This window comes from Rhodnius prolixus, unplaced genomic scaffold (assembly GCF_049639745.1).
Source record: "Rhodnius prolixus isolate KJV_2025 unplaced genomic scaffold, Rpr scaffold_13, whole genome shotgun sequence".
NCBI classification, from domain to species: Eukaryota; Metazoa; Arthropoda; class Insecta; order Hemiptera; family Reduviidae; genus Rhodnius; species Rhodnius prolixus.
Genome location: NW_027411583.1, coordinates 7,901,320 through 7,926,997, shown reverse-complemented (window position 1 = coordinate 7,926,997; position 25,678 = coordinate 7,901,320). Strand labels below are relative to the sequence as shown.

The 25,678-nt window shown below is 35.9% G+C and overlaps 2 protein-coding genes across 4 annotated transcripts in view; one reads left to right on the top strand and one right to left on the bottom strand.

Annotated features, from left to right (window-relative positions):
- The window catches only part of LOC141448055 (uncharacterized), a 326,177-nt gene that overhangs the window by 115,919 nt on the left and 184,580 nt on the right, over window positions 1-25,678 (bottom strand). For all 3 annotated transcript variants that reach the window (XR_012454815.1, XM_074116094.1, XM_074116095.1), the window contains exon 5: window positions 23,496-23,573. Coding sequence is in view for 2 of the 3 variants with exons in the window: in XM_074116094.1 (XP_073972195.1) it covers window positions 23,496-23,573 (78 nt within the window). In the remaining variant the exon portion in view is untranslated. The remainder of the gene's footprint in view (window positions 1-23,495; window positions 23,574-25,678) is intronic.
- Window positions 1-25,678, top strand: part of LOC141448056 (uncharacterized) — a 251,173-nt gene that overhangs the window by 44,736 nt on the left and 180,759 nt on the right. The gene's annotated exons all lie outside the window — the stretch shown is intronic.

Here is a 25,678-nt window from a genome sequence, read left to right as displayed (position 1 = left end):
TCAACGACACCTAATTTGGTAGTTGAATGTAAATTCTGCCTGAAAAAGTATGCATTATCTACGTGATTTTCTATCTTTTAGGATGATCCTAATCTGAGGTCGTCCTAGTCCTACGGAAATAGAGGGCAGTGGATTAGCTACTTTCCACAGGGTTCTAGGCATTCCAATAGGTACACAAACAACACGAACAGCAATCAGCCCCATCAATATACTCGTACATAGAAAAGATGTGTAGAATGTAGAGATATTTGTTGCATGCAAGAAAGTGGGTCTTATGGAAAACAACAGGAAAAATATAGCTAAGCTAAATTCAAAAAGTCCATGGGCTGAGTATAATAATGGATAACACCGGAAAGGCCTGTATCAAGAGCCTTGACTGGAAGGGGAGGAGCCTGATAATAGGGGAAAGTAGGGGACTCTTCGTTCCCCTGGGATTTTTCTAAAGATTCTGAGTGGTTTATAATCCTTTTGAAAACTTTAAAGGGCGATATATCCATCCTAGAACTCTCCAATCTTCTTAATTTAGAGTGAAATCTTTACAAATATCTAGGGGGAGGGGCGTTTCTTTGTTTTGGTTTCCTGGTGTTTGAACAAAAAAAAAAAAAAAGAATGGGAGCGGAAACTTGGAATTACGTTTCATTACTACCACAGGACGCTCCGCGTGACTCCGCGATCGAAATCTCTCTACCGGAAGTAAGATGGTAATAAGACTTCTTATTTTGCAAGCTGTAACTTTAGATGTTCAGAGAAACCGATCAAATTTTTATTTATTAAGAGATCTTCAAGTTACTGATTTTTAATCAGAAAATTGAAGGATACGAATGCTGCGGCTGTATCTCACTGAAGAATATGAAAGAAGTATCAAAGGGCTGGGTAAATTGATCAGAAAAGTTTTCTTCTCACTCGCTCGCTTGCGCTCTCTATCTGTCCATAAATTGTCGGCAATTTTGTGGCAGGTTTGTTGGATTATGCAAATTATCGATAATACGAGGGGGTACCCAAAAATAACCGGAATTGCGTTGCCGCGCATGGAGCTTATGTAGTACGCATTTCTGCCGCTAGACGTGTATAGCGCAATTCCTTGCCAGTTCAGTCCTGCCTGTGTTGTCTGCCTGGCTTGTTCTGTTCAGCTGCAGTGATTGTTTTTACCAGCGCTGTTTTGTTCTTTTTTCGTTTTTTATGATGGCAAGTTTAAGTGAACAACGTGCAGCTCTGAAATTTTGTTTTCTACTCGGCAAAAATGCTGCTGAAAGTGTTTTAATGTTGAAAACAGCTTACAAAGATGACGCCATGGGAAAAACTCAAGTATACGAGTGGTTTACTCGGTTTAAAAATGGCGACATGTCGATTGATGACAAACCTCGTTCTGGACGTCCATCAACTGCTCGAATCGACGAAAATGTTGAAAAAATTCGAGAGCTGGTGTTCACAGACCGTCGACAGACAATTGATCAACTGTCAGAGAGTAGTGGGTTATCTTGGAGCTCGGTTCAGCGAATTTTAACGGAAGATTTGGGGATGAAAAGGGTTGCTGCCAAGTTTGTTCCTCGAGTTCTGACTGACAATCAAAAAGAACATCGAGTTGAAACATGTCGTGCTTTGAAACAACAGCTTGAAACTGATCCAGACTTTCTGTCAAAGGTCATTACTGGTGATGAGTCATGGTGCTATGGTTATGACCCAGAAACAAAGCAACAGTCGAGCCAATGGAAGACGTCATCTTCACCCCGACCAAAAAAATGTCGTCAAGTCAAGTCAAACATCAAAACAATGCTGATTTGCTTTTTTGATGCCAAAGTCGTAGTCCATTCAGAGTTTGTCCCCCCCAGGTCAGACCGTCAATCAAACCTTGTATTTGGAAGTTTTGAAAAAATTGCGCAATAGTGTTCGCCAAAAAAAGACCCGATTTGTGGCAAACAGAAGACTGGTTCTTCCACCACGACAATGCACCTGCACACACAGCCATCTTTGTTACACAGTTTTTGGCTAAAAATGGCATGGTTCCGCTGCCCCACGCACCTTACTCGCCTGACCTGGCTCCGTGCGACTTTTTCTCATTTCCACGCATGAAAAAGGGCATGAAAGGTCACCGATTTGACAACATTGAAGAGGTCAAGAAAAAAAACGAAGAAGGAGCTGTCAGCCATTTCTAAAGATGACTACAAAAAATGTTTCGAACAGTGGAAGCACTGGTAGGACAAATGTATTAGTTGCAATGGAGAGTATTTTGAAGGGGATAAGGTTGTTCTGTAAAAAATTTGTAAATAAATAGCTTTTAAAAAATAATTCCGGTTTTTTTGGGTACCCCCTCGTATATTCTTTAGGCGAAATTAACTGATCGTTTTTAGCATCCCTTTCATCAAGTTGGAAACTTTAAACGAACCAGACAAGGGGATATCGATAATAATAATTGAAGTTTTAATCTTAAACAAAAAAAAATGGGACGCGTTGTTGTTGCTGTTGTTGTTATAAATGTTACAATGCAAAAACGGAACAAAAACTAATCTTTTTGTTGTTTTTTTTGAGGTATTGAAATAGTGATTGAGTTCATTTGCTCACGTGAAAACTAACCACAACTGGAAAAACAAAAAATTTTACTATATTTTCCCGCCAAGGCTCTCCAGGCAAGACCAAGGTTTGGCGGGATATCTAGGTGTTGTAAGCTAACATTACTCTGGAAGTTGAAGCGAGTTTATTTCAAGATTTCTCATCCCTATCCCTTTGGGGAAAGTGGGCTAGCCACTTTTACAATGTTCTTGGCGTCCCTCAGGGTATCCCTGTCAAAAAAAACAAAACATAACCACACAACTCGTGTAAACTTCAGCTCATCACCATGCTGCACACATACTCATCCTTTACACATTCCATACCTTACACACTTGCACAATATAAAGGATATCCTGGGAATTCCAAACTATATATAACCATAAAAAAAAAAAAAACCAGGATCAAGTAAGGTTACTAATATTCCCATTTGTCCTGTTTAATTGCTTATGATAATTTTAATCTCTTCGATGCATAACTTGCTCTGCATCAAGATGTGTATTTATACACGCACCATGTATATGATAGTGTTAAACACAATCAAAGTATGTTAGTGTTAATGAAATGTAGGTGATTAGTAGGTTTGTCTGTGTTTGTTCATACGCAAGTGTCGGACAGCGTATTTGCAAGGATGTTAAATTCTCGTAAGTGCTACGCCAACAATAACAAAGACCGACTACAAACACTTCTGCTATCCTGGTATTTTGTTGAATATAAGTTCTAGTAGTTGTTGTTTTAGCTGTTCTATTCAGAAGGCTATAGGAGCTGTGGCTAGCTGACATAACCTCCATTGTTATCTATTGTTAATTGCCAGTTGTGAACATCCTGTTTAGCGACCATTTGTTTGTCCATTTTCTATAATATAAAGCAACAAATATATTTGCTTGATTTATGCCTGTCTCTCTTTCTCTCTAGCTGAGTAAACTTTATCTTTATGTATTTGTATTTCTCTTCGTAATCTACGAGCCTTTATTTTTTTATTAGAATTTTGTTTTAATTCTCTACCGGATACCATGTGTATTTCTCATCCTTCCGTTACAAACCTATGTACTATTTACATCATCTTGAGGAGTAAAAAAAAAAAAGATCATTGCGACAATTCAAATTATTTTACTTTAGATGCTCCTCGTAAATATCTGTTTTAAGATGATCTGAATAAAATAAAAATGGTGGCTGATCGTAACTGGAGTTACATAACTGAAGCTACTTTTTGAAGCAGGCTTTCATCCAACTACCAATTAGGTGTCGTGGACGGAGGCGACTAGCAAACATTCTTTACTGTAAATTTCTCATATAAACCATTAAATAAAATTCAAGAGCTAGACTAGTACCGCAATACATCTTAGCTTTGCGGGTCTAGCCTATAACCGCCAAACATACTTTACTATAAATTTCTCATATTAACCATTAAATAAAACCCAAGGGCTAGACTAGTACCGCAATACATCTAAGCTTGGCGGGTCTAGCATATAACCACCAAACATACTTTACTATAAATTTCTCATATTAACCATTAAATAAAACCCAAGGGCTAGACTAGTACCGCAATACATCTAAGCTTTGCGGGTCTAGCATATAACCACCAAACATACTTTACTATAAATTTCTCATATTAACCATTAAATAAAACCCAAGGGCTAGACTAGTACCGCAATACATCTTAGCTTTGCGGGTCTAGCCCATAGTAGCGCTCTGTAGCAGTCGGCTACAGTGGTGCCTAAATATTTCAATAAACTGAATTATTAAAATAAATAAATAAAATCTTGAAAAGTTGTGAGTGTTTTCACAGAAGACTTTTCCATATTTATTAGCGTGGAAATTCTTTTAATGATATACATGGAAAAGTGGGTTTTACAAATTAAACTGAAAGTATGTATGTGTGTGTGTCTTTGCTTAAATTCCCCTAAAAGACGGAAACTGGTGAACTGTTTCAGAGTTTATATTTCTTTGATAAATTTTCCAGCCTGGTTAGCCTAATCAACCGGCACTGCTTGGAAACTGTATCGATTTTTCTTTTTTTCTTTTTTTTTCTTTCGTTTTTTTGATGAGGTGGGGTTTAAAGGAAACCGTTTAAGATCTTTGATTAGTCTCATTGAAGTAGGAAATCGTAGGTCTGCAATAATCAGCTTAACTTATCCTGCATGTTTTCCTGTATTTTATTTATTAATTTTGTTTGTCAATGCTTAGTTCTTAATTTAATCCATTAAAATAGCTCTTAAATATTTAACCAGTTAAGCGTGTTTGACGTGTATACTCGTTGTGAAAAATATAAAATTGCCATTAACTATAAAAACTTGAAATTTTAATAAAATACAATAAGAATATTATTTGGTGGGATGTTTCCCTTTATCTTACCAATAGAACTGCCAAGTATTTTATACGGAGGGGGGTGGTGGGAGCCAGCCAAATGATAAGTAGTTGGTACATGTTTGGTCTCCGCATTAGAGATTGGGGAATTACGGACACAAATAGAAGCTCTCAACCTTTGTGCAATGCCCGTTTTTGCCTCAGATAGAGGTACAGACCTCAGTACGAGCATGATTCCATTTTGCACAGAATTCAAAGCTCTTTTCTTCCTTGTAAAAGCTCTTGCGTCCCTAGTTAACTAGAGCAATGCATACGTGAAGCGGTGCAAGACGGTTTGAATGAGCACAGAATGCTCTGGTAATCTCAAGCCCCGAGAGAGATTGCAGAAAAAGTTGCTTGCAGTGACTATTATGACGTTGTAAACTTTTGGTTGTTTTGCCCCCTGCGTTCGTCGTGTATTCAAGTCATTGTCGTGATTTTAATTCCGCACACTGTGGGTTTTTTTTTTAAACTTAAATTCCCCCCTTAACTGGTTGAACTGATCCTTTTGATAGTTTCTTTTGAAAAGGATAGCCAAATCTGAGTACAAAATTACAACTCGTTTTTTGGTCAAAGCAGCTACGATGGGATACCCAGAACATTTCACACATTCATAGTAGAATGCATTTTTCTCTCAATGTCTGATAGAAATCGATTAATTGTTCATTAACTTGCACATAGAATCGATTACACACTTTTACATTATGTACACAACTCCAAAATTGTTCAAGTTTGTTTTTACGATATAAACTTATAGAAATTTGTGATCCAGCAAATTTAAGAAAGAAACATTTGTCCCTTTTCCTTAATGCGCTCTCCGCGAGCAGTAAGATGGTATGGGAAGAATGAATCGTCGTCCTACTGGAACTCTAATTTCCAAAAAGCTTTTATAATCTGACCATCCTGATAGAATTTAAGTATCAATTTAATATTCCACTAAACTGCGTCAACATTCTCAATAAAATGGGATTAAGTTCAACCAAGTATTTCCAGTAGGAATCAAATTGCCTTTATTAAAACCCAAGCTTGCCTTTGGTCCCATTTTCACCAAATTAAATCCATTAATTCTATCCTAGTATTGGGGAGGTTTTATTCCTTTATCATTTTCATTGTTTAATTTTATTGCTCGTTTTATTTTAAATTTAATATACATTACGTAAGTTGGGGACTGGAATTTTATTGCTGGAATGAATTAGCTATGTTTAAATGTAAAAAAATCTGGGACTTTTGTTTTGGAAAAATTAGGGTAAATAAAAAAAAGGGGTAAAAAAGTATGGATGGGGCTTATTTAGGAGTCCTATATTTTGAAATTGGAATGGATTCATCCTGGTAGCTAGCTTGATGTTTGGACCTTGATGTCCTAGCCAAAACTTTTAAAGTGAACTTACCAAGGATTAGTTGAATTTCTGGATGACGTTAACTACACGAATCCAGGGATCTTATAGACATGTATTAGGCATTATGGAATATATCAGATTTAAGTCCAACTACCAAATTAGGTGTCGTGGACAGAGGCGACCAGCAAACATACTTTACTATAACTTTCTCATATTAACCATTAAATAAAATCCAAGAGCTAGACTAGTACCGCAATACATCTTAGCTTTGTGGGTCTAGCCTATAACCGCCTAACATACTTTACTATAAAGTTCTCATATTAACCATTAAATAAAATCCAAGGGCTAGACTAGTCCCGCAATACATCTTAGCTTTGCGGGTCTAGCCTATAACCGCTCGGCTATCGTGGCGTCTAATTATTTGATAATTTCACAAGAGAGAAAAAAAAAGAAAAATATAAAATGCAAATTTTATGCTTAAAGTTAATATTAAATTAAAGAATATTAAAAGTTTAATCTTAAATAAAATGACTATATGGCTAGAACTGAATTACCGAAAACATAGATTAATATTCGTAGCATAAACTTTTTGGCAAAATAGCCTTTAAATTTTAATTTCGAAAACATTTACGAAAATTTAATATCACTTACATGTTTTGTTATGTAGCTTATTTGGGAGTTTTATCTCCTTGAGCAATATGGCGGGAGTAATTTCTTTTCTTTTTTCTTTTTTATAACTCTCGCTCAGATGTAACATTTGCTAAGCCTGGTAAGACCTAGACTCCAGCGAGGTAGGACCTAGACTCCAGCGAGTAAAACTGCTCCCTTACTCACTCTTGTCGTATAAATAACTACTTTACTATCTAGAGACTGTAGAAAGAAAATTTAATTCACTAAAATTCATATCTAAACTGGGAAAAACAAAAAAAAGAATATTTTGGTTTTTCGGTCATTCCCGGGTTATAAGGCCCGGAAGTGACAGTGCCTTAATGATCTCACGCAGGTCACGATGGGATTAATGTTCACTGGTTTTTGTTCTACTTTATAGAAATTTTGGTTGGTTTAGATTTTGAGATTTTCTTAAAAACGGGCATTAACAGTTTTCTTTTAACTGATCTTCTGTACACAGAAATCTGTATTTCCAATACGTCTTAAGGCACCTCTCGGAGATGGATTAAGATAGCTTTGGCACTCTTTTCAGTATTATTGTTCGGTTTTTCTAATTCCAACTTATTCGCTCTAATACCTCCATACCGACTTCTAGTCTCCAGTCCCAGAACTCGTATCAAAGATATCTTACATCTGTAGGAGGTGACGCAACACTCCGAACCAAATATGTTCAATTATTTTAAGGTTAAAGAGACTTCATTGGTTAGAATCTTGAGGATGTTAGTTTCAGGAAGTCCGCGAGAGTGTTTTTCTCATCTAGTTCTTCCATTTCCATTCCTAGCGGTCTTGACTCGTATCCTGGAGAGTCTTAAGATAATTTTGTCAAGTTTCTAATTCCAGGTTTTTGTTTTGTATCTTTATTTTATTCCTTTTTTTCTTTTTTTTTTTGTTCTCTTTTTCAAGTTGGTAAAACTGACTAAACAAATATTCCAGCTGTAAAACTAGCAGTAAACATTGAACATGGCGGAAATACAAGAGGAAAAGTGAGAGGGGGTACCATATACAGAGTTAGTAGTCAGTGGTTCCATTTCAGCCAAAGATGGCTGACAGTTTACATTTCATGAATAAATTAAGACCAGTACTGTTATGCGGTCTGGATGTAAAATAGGCAGCATCAAATGTTGTACAGACGGAGGCGGCGGACGAAATGACTGGAGTAGGGTTGGAAGGAAGGGATTACCTCGCCCTTATAAACAAACCTGGTCAACCCTCCCCTATCCAGCCAAAAAGGTAACCCTCTTGTTGAATGTTCTTATAAAGCTTGCTCTTTCACTATTGCACATATTCGTCACAATGTTGTTACAACTGCGAATTTCGTACCAACTTTCCTGGTAATCACATTTGTCATTTCTTTCAACAGGTGTACCCAAAAATATTAATTACGAAGGCAAATTCACGTGTCTTTCTCAATTCTTGAAGTTCTCTTCTAAACTATGGTAAAGACGCGTTTATTTCGAAATAAATGAAATAGATTGATGGTTAAAGAAAGAACTATTTTAGAAGTGAAAAATAATTTGGGGGCCAATGAGGGATGGAGGCTACGGACGTGGAAATCGTTGGACATGCACTTGTGAAAAAACTTCTGGTTTTTTTCCTGGAGCCCCTAAATGTCGTAGAATGTTCGTGGCTGATTCAGAAAATAACCTTTTCATCCTAAGTATCTTGGTAGGTTTTAGGCTGGTAGATACGTAGGTAACTACTTAGGGTAGCATACCCTAACTTCTTCTTAGATCCATCTCACTAGGCAATGTTCCTCTAGGGCAGCGTTTCCCAACCTTTTTTTTAGTTTGCGTACCGCTTGGTAGTTAGTACATCATGCTAAATTGTACCACTTCGTACAAATGATTGTATTTCGTGAAATTTTCTATTCCGAGTGTGTTATTTTATTGTTACTATTATCTTTAATTGTATAGAGAGATACAATGTATCTGTTAAAAAGGAGTTCAAGTTCATGTTCACTTTATAAACTTTGTAAAGTGTAAGATCTTAGTTTTAAATTTTTTTTTTCAAATAATTAAAAATTGCGTACATATTTTTCTCTCTTCAAAAGTATTAATTAATTTACACATTTCTTCTTAGGTTTATTATATTTGTGCCCAAATCTTCTAAATTAATTTCTTTTTAGCATTCAACTACCTGTGAGTACCAATTAAATTTAATGTTGCTTGGATAGAGCTTAATCATTACAATCAGTCTCTTTAATCAGATTATTACATCATTTAGGTTCTGTCACATTATAATTCTATTAAATTTTCTTTATCTTTTATCGACAATGATGTAGCTTTTCCTAAATTTTCTTTATAGAAGGGGTTTTGAAATCCAGTTATCATTTGTGTTTTCGGGTTTTGGGGAAATACTCCATGAAAGACAATTTTAATCCTGCTAAATGTGCTATTATATTTTCTCGTATATCTTGAGACAGACTAACCTTATTACTTATCAACAACTTTACTGTATAATATTATTAATTAAAATAATTTTTATGAATTATAGGAAAAAACGTTTCTTTGATATATTTGTGCTTAAATGTTTTTAAAATATTTTTTATGTCCGCCATTATTGATTATTTTTTGCGTACCACCAACCAGCAACTCGCGTACCACAGGTTGGAAAACACTGCTCTAGAGAGAATCTCGTTGTTTCTTCTCTGGTAACTGGCCACTGGTTACGAAGAAAACTAGCCTTATTTCCACAGGGGTTAGGTTATTTATTGCAAACCCTCTACTAAAGATGAGAAGATAAAACACCCTATATCCTGTTTGATAGCGAAATGAGACCATTGCAGTTCGATCCCAGATTGGAAATGCGATAATTTCACCTACCTCTAAAGAGGCTCGACGAAATAAGCCATTTAGGAACCTATATTGGAACATCCTCTACTCTAATCATTCAACTGTTGCCAACAGTAATTATTATAACGTTAATTAAAGACAGCGCTAATCAAGTTAATAATATGCAGCTACTTTGAATGTTTAATTACTAAATTACTGCCTAGTCAGCCAATCGTATGCTATAGATCGTATAATGCCGTCAAAAATCGACCCTGTTACATCATCCTTCCTGAAAAAAAAGGAAATTATTACGTAGTAAAGGAGAATAAATAATAAAGCTCATTATTTCTTGTGAAATGTTGTTTTTGCCACGGGGGGGGAGAGGTAAGTGTACCCGCAAACTTTCCAGTCAATATAATATTTCTAGTTATCACTGAGATGTAGAATCCTTGGTAATCCCTTAACTTTATTGGGATTATAAGTTGCATCCTTAACTTTCTCTTACGATACTAAGAGGAAGTATTGTAATTGGGTAGATTTTTTTCTTATTTTGACCTTTCACCGAAAATAGTATACATTCAGAGGTCCCCCGTAGAATCTAATAATCCTTAAGGAGTCACTCCTAAAAAATCTTTAAACAAAAAAAGTGCACTCGTCAAGTATCCGGTTGAGTTTTCTTCAAAAATTTTAGCAATAATAATTTTCTTTATATACATTTTTCGTTTTTTCTTTTTCCCGTATCCGAGGGAAAACTATAGTGCGCAAGCTAGTGTTAGTCTATCGATCTATTTGCTCCTTTATCGATAATAAAGGAGGTGGACAAGAAAATCCTTTCTGATCGATCATTAGCGTGATACGAAGACATTCTTTTTTTCACACCTACTAAAGGATTGATTGATAACATGTTTCTTCCTGTCTCTTTTTGCTTCCTGTTTCTGGTATTTATATGTCATTAATGATACCGACAGAGTAGGGGTCTTCTTTTTCTTTTTAGGGCTTGGACGAAATCTGTCTTCAAGTTCTGAGCGCGCTCAGAAAATCTGAGCTCTGTTTAAAGGTGAAGTCGAAAGTGTTCACTCACTTAAAGATTCCTCCTCTGTTGGTAGGGAGTGGACTTAGCAACTTCTTCAGGGATAATGGCGTCCCAGTAAATATAGCATGCTAAAAAACATAAACACTTCCAGTGAAACTGGAAATTAGAAAAACGTCCACAGCGTTGAGCTTCACAAAGGCTCGTCTCAGCAGTGAGCTTTAGGATTGCGTTTTTGCTGTGGAGCCGATGATTTAATATGGGTTAATAGAAGGATGATTTTATTGAAGCTTATAGGTCGCGATGATCGCTCGTTTTGCAAAAACTGCTGCTCTGTTTTTTTTTTTTTTTTTTTTTTAATTTAAGACGCGCCAACATCTAAGATTATTGGCACCCATAGCTTTTTCCAGTACAATGAAAATGTTTAACACCGGACAGTGTGCTTCAAAAAGCTCTTAGAATGTGAAAATCTATGAACCCGGGATCCCAAAGTGGAAATCCTGTTCGCTAGCCGCTGAACTAATCCCTTCCTGCTTCCTCTATTAAGTAATGCCTATTTTTTCAGGCAGACTTTACATCCATCTACCAAATTAGGTGTCGTGGACGGAGGCGACTAGCAAACATACTTTACTATAAATTTCTCATATTAACCATTAAATAAAACCCAAGACCTAGACTAGTACCGCAATACATCTTAGCTTTGCGGGTCTAGCCTATAACCGACTAGCAAACTTTACTGTAAATTTCTCATATTAACCATTAAATAAGATCCAAGAGCTAGACTAGTACCGCAATACATCTTAGCTTTGCGGGTCTAGCCTATCACCGCCTAACATACTTTACTATAAACTCATATTAACCATTAAATAGAATCCAAGATCTAGACTGGGAGTCGAACCCACTAACCAGCAATACATCTTAGCTTTGCGGGTCTAGCCTATCATCGCCCAGCTATCGTGGCGCCTTACTTCTATATAAGATTTTTTTTTCTTTTTTCTCGATATAAAGATTATTCCTTTTCAAATACATAAATTATTATTTATTCAGCCTCTTTTCCTATTTTTCCAAGGAGATAAATTTATGGTTGAAAAAGAAAATATTCACATATGTATAAAGATGAATCTAAGATAGTGTGTGCTGAAATGTATATCGCTTGGGAATATTTACATCAGTGGTAGTAATAAGGTAAAGGTGGAAATTTTGTTAAGAGACCCTAGGTTGGTGGGAAGGTACAGCATACTGGAAGGGCAAGGGAAAAGTTTTTAGGTAAGTGCAATGCACACCTTTTGGGAAAAGTAGTGGAGCGCAAAAACCGGATGTTGTACGGAGAAGTGAAGTACTATACCAGATGGTCTTCTGTACTTACCGTAAGCAACACGGAATATGAAGTGGGCGCGCCACTTGAACTACACCGCCTCTCTCTCTCTCTCTCTCTATACACATCAACTCGGAGGCGGCAGACCCAGGTGTTACTCTACTCAACACTCCATATAGCATATACATGTTTCTTACACTCATTTCAACGGGTCTTAACCTTTGCTTGCTTTCCTGCTCACTACCTCTCTCTCTTCTCCTCTCACCCCACCCAATCTTCACCTTTCCTTCTGACATGTTGCTGTATATGGACATACTCGTAATATACTTCTGCCATAACGCTGTCCGTGCCAATTTGATTCTCCCCACGTTCTACGACGTTATCCCTTTTTCTCTTTTATTCTACTTTTCTGAGTTTCTTTCGCATTACAATTACTTACAGTGATTTCTATTAAACCAAAACAATCTTGCATTTATTTCATATTTCTTTTGTGAATCGAACACAGTAAACAGTGTTGGCAAATTAAAACTGTTTCCGGTAGGACAGTTGTATAAGGGTTGATCGTCAAAAACTGCACGAAAAAGCGTAACGTTGAAAAACACCCAACTTTGACAATTTTTTTCTCTTTTTCTATAAAAGATAAAATTCCCAAATTTTCTTTATAATATAGGGCAAACCCTCCTTTATAACTGTAATTTTTTTGCAACAACCCAGATTAAGTAGATTAATAGTATAACTAAAGTGAAACGTAAGGCAATCGCCATTTTTTTTTTTTTTTTTTCTTCCAGGGCAGGGCTTAACGCCCAGCTATCTATTAGTTGTCCAGGTAAAGTAAGCTAATAAAAGCACCTTTGGGGGGATTTTCAGAAAATCAAACATCTGCCCTGGAAGTTTTTCCAACTTTTAATTAACTGTAAAATTATATTTATTTTTTTTGCTCTAAAATAAAATAAAGAAAATATCTTTTTATTCTTTCTCTAATTAAATTTTACATCGTACATTTGTTAAAAATTCTGTGAAATCTGCAAACCAATTAAAATGATAGGCAATTAAAAAGAAAAGGGGTTGTTTTTCATTAAAGGGAACAATTTTAATTCTACTGAAATATTGATCTTGAATTTACTACACTGTAAATAATATATATATGTGTGTGTGTATATCCGGTGAGAACCGTTCCCACACCCTCTGCTTCATTTTCCAAGCCTCAATTCCATGGCAACCTACTTCTTCTTGTGAGAGAATCGTAAGAGATTGTTGCCAAAGAAATGAACTTTCCCTTTCTTTCTTTCTCTGTGATGATCCTCCTCATATCCCATAAATCCTACTTTCTTCAAATGGCATCCCTCTGGAATCCCTTATCCCTTACCCATGAAAACATCCAATTCATAAAAACTCCCCCTTTTTCTCAGACTTCCTAGATATTTAACAATCTGCGTCACTGCTACAGTACACAATGAACAGTTCTTCCTGTCTGTCCTTCAAGGAATTAAAACTGTTTCCGGTAGGACAGTTGTATAAGGGTTGTTCGTCAAAAAGTGCACGAAAAAGCTGTAACGTTGAAAAACAACCAACTTTGACAATAAATTTCCTTTAAAATATAGGGCAAATCCTCCTTTATAACTGTAAATTTTTTTTTTTTTTTTTGCAACAACCCAGATGAAATGGATTTCGAGAAATACGTTGCTGAAAATGGGCAAAACATTTTCAGAAAATGTTCTTGGTCTTGTTCTTCTTGTTACCTTTTTTTTGTAAACAACGTAGCGCCTAAACGTGTGTACCGCTTTTCATGATTGGGATTTATATAAATTGTACAATTTAAATAATATGTGGCTCTTTTTTTTAAAATTATTCCTTTAATTTGGTACACCTGGACTGAGTCACACTCTTCGGAAAGTTACAAGTGCTTGACTTTTAACGTTTCAACAGTACAATAACTCATTGCTGAGTCTTGGCCTCCTCAACCAATTTCCGCTAGTCATTCCTGTTCTGTGCTGTCGCTCTCCAGTCGGCGATATTCAATATCGTCCTCGCATCACCGTCCCATCCATTGCAGCTTCCCTACTCTCCTCGCACCATGGAGGTGCTCTTTTTTTAGCGTCTACTGAAGAAAACAGTATTTCATCAATATCCAGTATTAAAATCCTCTTGGCTAGGATTCTAGTCTTCTCCAGCAATGGACACCAGTTTCAAGTCCTTATGGCCATTCCTCTTAGAAGAGCCTTTGCAAATTCAGCAGACCCAGCACTGTCCAGTTAAGTCACTTTTCTTTTTCCATTGCTGATCACAGTATCCCATATTTTCATAAGTTTGACTTTTTTGTGTTTGTGTACGACCTTATATTTACTCTGCTCTCTTAATAGTGCAATGTAGTTTTTTCCCCCTAAGTTGCGCAGCCAGGGGTATAATTTTTGTTGGAGAGAAAGCAGAAATAGACTGGGCAATATAAAAAGTGATTGGAAGACGATCGATTTATTTGTAGACTATATCTGCCATTCCAGGCTCTTTAATCGTAATTTCCGGATAAACTGATTCAAATAAAAAAGTTTTACATTTAAAAGTTTACAATCACTGTACGATGAATCGATAAATTTTGAGAAAATTTCAAATACCAAAAAATCGATTCAATATTTTGGCGTTTTGTAATTCAACCAAATTCATGAAAATCGGTTCAAGCGTTTAGGCGCTACGTTGATTACAAAAAAAAAGGTAAGAAGAAGAAGAACAAGGACATTTTCTGAAAATGTCGTTTTTTTCCAGTTTTTACTAACTTTTTTTTTTCCTCGAAATCTATTAGATTTGGGTTGTTGAAAAAAAATTACAGTTATAAAGGAGGATTTGCCCTATATTATAAAGAAAATTTGGGAATTTTATCTTTTAAAGAAAAAGAGAAAAAAATTGTCAAAGTTGGGTGTTTTTCAACGTTACGCTTTTTCGTGCAGTTTTTGACGATCAACCTACCATATATCGTAGACGATTTGTAAAAAATAAAAATAAAAAAAGTTTATCGGTCATAGGAAAGCTCAAAACGGACACGGTGAAAACGTATAATCCAAAATCTGCACAATTACAATGTACGAGTATTTTCTCTTTTAAGTTTAAGAGAAGCTAATTAAGAAATTTCCACTTTTTCTGTGATATTAACAAAAAAAAAAAAGGAATAAATATTTATTCAGTTTGAATTAGATGAAAGAGATAGGGAAAAAGGGGTAGATGAAGGACAGGTTTGGTTAGGGGATTTGGGAATATAAAGCACGTCCCGGAATGAAAGCTTTTGATAACTGGGTATCAGTGTGAATGCTATGTTCAAGGGGCTTTGGATTTGATAGTGTAAGGGTCACGTGATAGGTGTTTGTATCACGCCATTGGTACGTCACCGATAAATACAGAGATTAGCAGCTAGACCGGGATAATGAGTTCGGGTTGAACCCTCTGGGCCAATCCACTGGCCCCACAACCTCTTGTTCTACTTTGCTCTCTTTCTATCAGAACATGACTTTGACTGTTTCCGTGTTCTATCTGGCGTTCTTAAAAAAGGAAAAAAGATTTTAAAAAAAAAACTCTTCTTGATAATTGAAAGATAACTCCCAGCTTAAAGAGGGTTAGTTTTGCATTTATCAGTATTATCGGTTTTGTTTTTTTTTGGAATATTTCCTTCCTTTTTCTGCTGCAAATAAATCTAGGGACAACTCAAATAATTTTGTGTTATCAAGGAGATAGTAAGCCTTTTTCTTAGTAGCAAGAACTTTACAGTGTACAAGATATTTAGTTATTCGTTAGCGTGATGCCAAACACATTTCTGTAATTCTGCAGTCTTCCATTAACAACGGTTTGATCTTCTAATACACGGATCGTCCACGATCTCCATAGAGATGTGTAAATGTGCAAAGTTTTTGTATTTTCCAAAAAAAAAAGGAAACCTGGTCAAGTGGTTTCCACCATCCCCCCGTACAAAGCACGCAAGCTTTCAGCAGCTTTTCCTGCTGCGGCAAAAAGCAAAAAAAAAAAAAAAAAAAAATCAGTTGGCTTTGAAATAATTCTGGTTGTTAAGGGAGTCTAGGACCCAGGATACTCTTTCCTTTCTGTGTGGGTCACACAATGAACCATATTATCTAGAGGCAACCAACTACTTTCCTCCTTGACTTTGTGCGCAAATTATACGGCTTGCATTGTGCAGAAGGAATCACGAAAGGTAGGCTAAAGTTTTACAAACTCGTTCCTTTGTAACTGAACAATTCACAATGGCTGGGTCATGTTACATACTGTAAAGTTCTGCAACATTAAGCCGAATTCTGCAGTCTCTGTCAGGAACGGGTTGATCTTCTAATCTACAAATAAATCGATCGTCTTCCAATCACTTTTTATATTGCTCAGTCTATTTCCGTTTCTTCTCCAACAAAAATTGTACCCCGTCTTTCCAACTGGCTGCGCAACTCTGGGAGGGAAAGAACAACATTGCATGTGATATTCGATCCGATTCTTCGTCATTCATAAAATGTATCTTGTATTCATGGTTATATGTTTTATTGTATATTAAATAATTATATTTTTTAAACTCGTGTCTCAATATAACACACACTCGCAAGAAACCAATCACTTTTAAGTCTCCCCACAAAAAATAAATTATTTCGTGCTGGGGGGAGGGGGAACACTGAACTTTATAAAAATTTAGACTCGAAAAGCTGCCGAATTGCATAATTTCCCTTCTATTTGGGATAAAGTATAAATTTCAGCCATCTTAATAAGGATTAGAACAATAATGAAGAAAACATGAAGGGATGAGATATGATGGGTGCGGAGGAGAGACACTTATCCCTGCAATATGCCCAGAGGAATGGCATTGACATTTTCCCCTTTTTATTTGCATATTTTTCTATCTTGTTTTTGCTGCTCCATTCTTCATTTTACCTTTTTCCTTTATTTTCCATATATTTTTTTGTTATATTACATTTCTTGCTCACTTCTAACCTCACTGGCATACCCAATATTTTTCTACAATGTCAACTCTGTCATCTGTTGGTTTATTTACAGAGAACATTTTTAGATTTATATTCTATGATGTGGTTAGCATTGTTGTTACTTTTTTTTTCTAGTATATTATGTGTCCGATTTTGAACTTACTCTATAGTCTAGGAAATAATGCTTTCCAGAATCAAATAAATGATGAATTTGTTAGGCTTTAATAAATGCTTAAGATAGGCTTATTGTCTGGAATATGGTCTCTCAGCAGTTTGATGTTCTAAAAGGCAAGATACGAGGTGTGGCTATTGCTATAAAACATTTTATTTTAAATTTACACATATTTAGTTATTATCACCTTCAATATACACCACTCCCCTAAAACGCTCCATGCGAATTTACCATTGTTCGAAACAGTGCTGGAAGTCTTTTTCTGGTGAGCTCCTGCATGACGCGTGCCACTTTTTCTTTCACAGCCATCAACGGACTGAAATCATGTTCCTTTTAATGCAGATTTGACTTTGGGGATAACAGATAAAAGTCACATGGGGCCCAGGTCAGGTGAATAAGGCGGATGGCCTAAAACTGGGATGTTGTACGGTTAGAAACGTCGTCTTGACAGTGCAGTGTGAGCCGGCGAGTTGTCTTGATCGAGAACCCCGTGACTTGTTCTTTCACAAATCGACTCGTTTTTCCTTACTCTTTCACGGAATTGAGCAAGCACCTCACGGTAGCAATGTAGATTAATTATAATGGATATTTTTATCCGTTTTGGACGTGGAAGGGTCATCATCTCCGACGTCTTCTCGGCCATCTTGGAAACGCTTGAACCACTCAAAAACTTGCGCACGTGATTAACATTCATCGCCATAAACTTCTTTTAATAAAAGATAAGTTTCAGTAGCGGTTTTATCAAGTTTTGATGTAAAACTTCACGACAATTCGTTGCTCTACTACTTGTGTAGTATCATGTTTTCGGCAAAACGAAACTAACACCTCTTACACTAACGACGGTTCCGGTCAGACAGATTTCTCTAGAAACATGTGAGACGCTGCAATCGAAAGAGAAGGCTGCACAGCTGTCGGTCGTTAGGATTTGGCGCTTGCATAGTTCTTCTGTAACAGCATAAGTCTCGTAATTTAATAGCCACACCTCGTAAATCGTCTAGTTTCGTTTTATTGGATATACTGATGAACTGAGCAAAGAATTATCGAACTGTGTGCGATATAAGAGATTTATGTGCGGTGCATGAAAATGGCGAAACGTCCTGTACTTGCTGGGCCACATCAACTCTTAAAAATCATAAAAGTTCTTCAGAATAATCTTCAGTGCCCTTAAGGTCGTAAACAAACACACAAAAGTCAAAGTGATGAAAATTGTGGGATACTGTGATCAGCAATGGATTGTGGGTGTAGCAGATTGAGATGGACATCTTAGCAGTAAAAAGAAGAAGAAAAGTGTCATAGCTGGACAATGCTGGATCTGCTGAAGATGCAAATGCTCTTCTAAGACGTGAAACTGGTGTCCATTGCTGGAGAAGGCTTGAATCCTAGCCAAGAAGATTTTAATGCTGGATATTGATGAATTATGGTTTTCTTCAGTAGATTCTAAAAACGAGCACCTCCATGGTGCGAGGAGAGTAGGGAGGCAGAAGCTGCAATGGATGGGACGGTGATGCGAGGACGATATTGAATATCGCCGACTGGAGAGCGGCAGCACAGGACAGGAATGACTAATGGAAATTGGTTGAGGAGACCAAAACTCAGCAAAGATTTATTATGCTGTTGAAACGTTAAAAGTCAAGCACTTGTAACTTTCCGAAGAGTGTGGCTCAGTCCTGGTGTACCAAACTAAAGGAATAATTTTTAAAAAAGAGCCACATATTATTTAAATTGTACAATTTATATAAATCCCAATCATGAAAAGCGGTTCACACGTTTAGGCGCTACGTTGTTTACAAAAAAAAGGTAACAGGAAGAACAAGAACATTTTCTGAAAATGTTTTGCCCATTTTCAGCCACGTATTTCTCGAAATCCATTACATCTACGATGTTGCAAAAAAAAAAAAAAAAAAATTACAGTTATAAAAGAGGATTTGCCCTATATTTCGTGCACTTTTTGACACTCAACCCTTATACAACTGTCCTACCGGAAACAGTTTTAATATATTAATTTTTAGAAGTTGAATTTTGTCAAGGAGGCGGAAAATAAAGGCTAGTTCACTTCTAGTTCGTTCTTTCAAAAAATTCGCCATAACTTCGTCAAGTTTAAGCCTTGAATCTGTCTCAGTTCTGGGAAATTTCCAGCTTAGCTCGGCACAGAGATCGTGGCATCGATTTTTCGTCCATCACAGGCGGCATTCGAAATCCTTACAAAGCAGCATAAAAGTTATACTGAACATTGCTGCCTTTATTTGGATAAATCCGAGCAATAAGGATTGCCAACATTCTTTAAAAAATAAATAAAATATTACCCAGGTTCAATTTTTTCCCCTCCTTTCATATATCACCAAGTTTTTGCTTCGCTAACATAAAATCTAGTTTCCCAGTTGTACATTTTCTGTTATAGAAATCCCAATACATGTACAGAATGCTTTGTTGTAAATATATAGGTGGAAATTCTCTAAGGTAGCGTACTTTCAGGATGGAAATAGTTGTCTAGAAAATAGGACGAGTTTTCTTTGAACATATGACTGTATATTGGTAGTTTTTACAATGTTTGGATCATTTCTGTTGCAAAGTAAGTATGACAACCATATTGTTGTTATAAGTTTGTCTGTATGATAAAGGGAGTACTATAAAAAAAGCTTCTTATAAAAGTTACCAGCTGCTTTTTGCTGTGCTTTATCTAAGAACTTGAAATTTCTAAAAATATTTTCATCCATTTATTTTAAATAAAAACTTCTTCAATCAACTTTGCTTTATCTTTCCAAAAATTAGATGAAATCTTAACGTTTTATTTGTAAGAATTTAAGATTAGTTTATTGAAAGAGCTTCATTTCTAAAGTTTCGTACGATATTTGCCCTCTGCTTAATGTGGCCTTCGGATTTTACCGACGGAACTTCCTCCTTATCATTTCTTGGACAGAATGATATGTATCTCGCCTCTCATGTCCGGTCATAACTTCTTATTTCTTAGATCAGGTAATACATTATTTATTCACTTCATGCACAAAACATACTATACATATGCGAAACACGTAAAAGTATCAGCTTAAGCTTTAAAAATAGACTCAAGTTTATGACAAGCGTTCGTTCTTCACTCTTCTGGTGGCCTTAGTCAATTACCCAAGTCATAGTTTCGAATCTCCTCCCAACCAAGTTGGGCTTTTCTGTGTCTACACTTTAATATGGGGGTGAGCAACATGCTAAGTCTAAGTAGTGACTTGATGGTTCGCAATACATGTGTTATATCGGCGAGAAGTCGGTTACCAATGTGAGGAACTTGTTCTACGCTGTTTCCACCCACCAAGCTCCAGGATGGACAGGCTCTGTTGATCTTTTTCCAGTAAGTTCCTGGTCGAGACTGGGGTTCAATATTTGGCCAGTTTCGCGATAGCACTCCATTCAACTTCCACAGGACCATATTCGTTCGAGATTAGAGTTTAATGATAAAGAGTTGGTTGTATATCTTATGATAATTATGGCTCCATAACAAATCCTGGAATAAGTGATGACTAGAGCCTAGATATTGTTCTTGTGCAGAGAGGTTGGTTAGCCTGCCTTGATTTTAACTAATTGGCAGATCTATTTAACCACTTGGTATTTTTCTTGGGTACATTTCTTGGCGTTGTTTTATCTCTCTATTTTTGAAACCATACTGTAGTGAGCTCAATGTTTAAATTGTTAAAGTCTCTGGCACAGAGAATTTAGGACTTTTTTGTATTCTTTTACTACCTTAAGTAACGCTAAATACTAATATTAATATTACTAATCTTTAAACTACAAATTTTCTACCCCGTAGGGGGGAAGTGGACTAGCCACTTCTTCAGGGATCTTGGCGTCCCTGCGGGTACCCCCAGTCTAACAACATGAACAACATTTACACACCCGAAATACAGCCATCTGAAGTGGTCTGTGCTACTACAAAAGATTTAGCGACTACTAATACTATACTATACTATACTATACTATACTACAATACTATCTTTTACAGTCCACAATTCATAGACATCTTGATTTCTGTTGATTTCGTAGAAGATCCGGTGGATATAGATCTAGTAGATTTAGCTTTTATTGGATTCGCACGCTGCTAACGATTTACCCACAGATTGTTCAGTTGATACAAGTGAAAATCTAAATTTATCTTAACAATTGTATTGACTTTTTCCTTTCTCTTATTTATTTTTCAACTCCCCCCTCCCTACACACACCTTCGTATCATATAACTGCCACTGATGAGGGCAAACATCCATGGCTAAAACTTTTGTCAGAGAGACCAGTTAAAAAAAACCTACACCCAACAAAGTAGGCTTTAAAACATTGAACAAAGATAATTATCAATAATTGAGAGAGTTGTCTCAACGAGATGGTACCGAGCGAACCTAATTCTCTTTAGAGAAGAGCCATTCAACGTCGTGCTAGTGATGGTCTTTTAAAGAGTTGAATGAACCCATTAATTCAATTCACAAAATATAATTTAGCACACCTAATTCAATAATCTGTTTAATATTTAAGGTGTTGATGGTACTTTTTTGTTTAATTGAAATGCGCATGCGTGATCAAAATAATCACTAACTTCTCAGCAATAGTTCATAATGATACTTCTCTGTTCAATTCAAATTTTTTTTTTAATGAATATCAAAATTTTAATCATTCATTAATCACAATTCATTCATAAATGAACGGACTTTAAAAAGAATCTCTGTCTTTCAGATAGTACTGTCTATTTTTAGATAGAATAATCTGAATGACTCACCTCTGGTGAAAACCGGCTATTAGTACAATTAAGAAAATCGTTTCCTGCAGCTGATCCATTGAGAGCTCCTTATTACGCAAGATTACGTCTTTAAAAAAAGAAATATACGAGTATAATAAAAAAACAAAGAAAACGATAACATTAAATGCTTTAAACTCGATAGATTTAGCAAAAAACGTTATTCACAAAAAATGTTACTCACCTAAAAACTTTCCACCAAATAAATCTGCACACCATTGTGTGCGATCTATTCACCATTGTGTCTGAACGTGAAATGAACAGAATGAAATGCGCAGTATCGATTGTTTACGTCACAAAATGGAGTGGATGCACATTGTTTGGTGCTTTTTTTTTTTAATCACAATTTCCTTCATTTTCTATTTAAGAATCTAAATTTTCAATTATATTTTATTATCCGGAGAAAAAAAAAGAATATATTTCGTAATTAACCATTACGTAATACTCATCAGCTGTTTGAATAAAATTTACGTAACCTAGATCTTTAAGAGAGGTTATAATGTTCTGATTTCCATATAAAATTTCAATTTTTTATCGTAAGCATATCGATAATTATCGAAAAATTCAATATGACATAAGTTAATAACAACGGATTGCGGCGGAATATTAAAATTATAGGAATATAATGTAGTTACGAAATGAAATCATCTAGTTTTTTAACTAGAATATTAACTAGAACTAGAATATTTTCTATTTTTTTGTTTTTTAAATTAAAATAAATTTAAAAGTTAAATTAATTCAAAATTCTACTAAAAACTAGTTAATGTAAAGTTCGATATTAGGGAAGGTCGATAAAAAAAAAGAAGAGTAATCGATAACAATTAGAGTGTAAAAGGAATGGCTAATCTCCGGCTATGATGTTTAAAGTAATTTTTTTTTTTTTAATCGATAAAAATTATTTGAAAAATCATTCTTAATTTAAAACGAAGAAAAATGTAAGATTTGTGCTTTTTTTGGGGATGAATGGGATAAATGTAATTTTCTATTTATTTTTTTAGGGAAGCTAAGTTAATATTCAGTTAGGAATTGGACAAATAGAGCCAAATTTGTGTCTGATTAAATAAATGTATTTTTTTAGATGTTCTTTCAATTTTTTAATGAAAATAATGTTACCGGAAACATCAATGGACGTTTCCTGTAATTTAAAGTACATTGATATACATTCTCTTTACACCCGTCACAAAAAATAAGAAATCAATAGACTGTATCTAACTAAATGGAGAAGATCGGCAAGGCTCTGATATAGATTTGGTCGTGCGAAAAATTTTTGGTAATTAGAGAAGCCCCCCTCCCTCCAAAGAACATCGTTGGAAGTTTGCTTGAGATGAGTTGTAGACAGAACCAAAATGCAAAACCTAAGCGAGTGGGGATTTTGAAGTAAGGCAGAAGACCCAGGACCGAGCTAGAAGGATGGTTTTGAAAAAAGCTATGTGTGGTTTTTTTTTACTGTCTTTTGAAAGAGGACGCCGAAGATCCTAGCATGCTTGAGAGCAACTACGTCATGCAGAAAGAAAAACCCTCGAAGAAACAATAAATGCATTAATTACAAATGCATTACTTAAAGTTATTTGAAAGACATAAAATTACTTACCGACTGATAAGTGCTTCAATTGGTGCAAATCTTCAGAAGCTCGTTTCGGTTGGTTCACGTACTTCCAACTGTCTTCACCTGGAGCAGGCAATAAATACATAATTAATTTACATCAATATTAATTATATTGAATGATAATTTGCTGCAATTCGGTCTTATAGCCCGTAATTAACTTTTAAGGCTTTTAAGATAACTAATGAAGAAATTTCTTTGGCTCTTGGAATCTACTTTAGGGTTCTAGTAATAGTTACTCTATAAAAGAGTTTTAAAAAAAGTTTTAAGAAAGGTTTAAAGGGTTAAAGCTAGGTAGGGCTCAGAACAGAAGAAGATGTCCAAGTACCAGAGTATATAAGTACGCCAGACCATCGTTCAGGGTAATGAATCGCATCCAGGCATTGCATTCACTCCCTGAGGATTCATTCTTACACTCTCTTCACGACCTTACTCTACTCGTCATTCAGTCTAGGCAATTCTTTTAGAAATAGTTTATATTTAGAGTATATAAGGACACCAGACCACCGCTCGGGACACTCAATTGCATCCAGGCATTGCATTCACTCCCTGAGGATTCATTCCTACACTCTCTTCACGACCTTACTCTACTCTGTCAGTCAGTTTAGGCCAATTCTTTTAGAAATAGTTTATACTTAGAGTATATAAGGACACCAGACCACCGCTCGGGACACTCAATTGCATCCAGGTATTGCATTCACTCCCTGAGGATTCATTCTTACACTCTCTTCACGATCTTACTCTACTCTGTCGTTCAGTTTAGGCCAATTCTTTTAGAAATAGTTTATATTTAGAGTATATCGTATAAGGACACCAGACCACCGCTCGGGACACTCAATTGCATCCAGGCATTGCATTCACTCCCTGAGGATTCATTCTTACACTCTCTTCACGATCTTACTCTACTCTGTCATTCAGTCTAGCCAATTCTTTTAGAATTCTTAGAGCTTAGGCATCATGCTTCACTCCGATACCCACAACATGGCTCTAAGAAGAGAGGATGGCCGGCTGCCCGTTATAATGGTGGATCTCCCTCAAAATGTATCCACAGTTATTGCAGAATTGGCCCCAAAATAAGGAGTTGGTAGAGCACTTTGGTGTGTATAGACTGATAACCAACGCAGGCTCTCTAAATCCCAAGGGATGGGGAACCGGCCGAACAGGGGGTGATAACAACCCCGCTTTCCGTACTCCACCACTTTGTCTAGTAGGACATATCCCAGCTCTATCACCAGGAGACTGCGATGACCACACACCCAGGCTCTCTCTGGAGAACCTCCAGGAAGGGCATAGCTCCTGCAGAGGAAGTTGTTGAAACTGTAGCGAGCCCACTGACTATGACGGTGCATATAGTACATACACTCTATTAACCACACCACTGAGGGAAGCTATAGTAGAGCTTTACAGCCACATTCTCTGGGCATCTGACTAAAACAGGAAATGAAAAAATAATAACGTTGCATGAACTTGACTTTCTCTTAATCAGAAAAGTAATTAGAACAAAATAATTGAATTCCTTTTTCTTTTCTTTTTTGAAGTTATTTAATAATAACTTTAATTATAAAAGCTGTACTTGAATTCGTTGGAAAAAAAAGAAAATGGAAAAAAGAAAAGAGAGATCGTTTCCTAATTTATTATTAACGCAAAGAGGAAAAACTGAGCATCATCTTCAAAGTGGTAAATTAATTAAAAAATAAACGTTAATTTAGAAATCAGTTTTCGCTCGCCTTTTTAACTTATAACATCCGGTGGTATTATTTACACTTCCGTAAACCTCAGATAGTCCAATGAAAAACTTGAAAGCAATTCTATTCTATTTCAATTTTCATTAATATTCTTGAAAAGAAAATTCATAAAACATTTTTTTTAACTAGAGAAATCAAAATAATAATAACAAATCAGGTATTAAATGGAACACGATCTTCTCTTAGTAAACCTCATCCTGAGCAAGAACCAGGACTTTGCATAATGACGGATTTCCTCTCAGATCGATTTAGAAGCTCTAGAACGTGATTGGCTCCTTTAGATTCTGTGGAGAGCTGGAGAAGACTCACTTTACTCTTCAACAGAGGATTTGGAAGATGGTGTAGTTACTGGGTGTTACCGGGTGTAGTATCATTCTTCTACTTATGTTCACAGATTCTAAGAGTCTTTATATATCTTGATGGTTG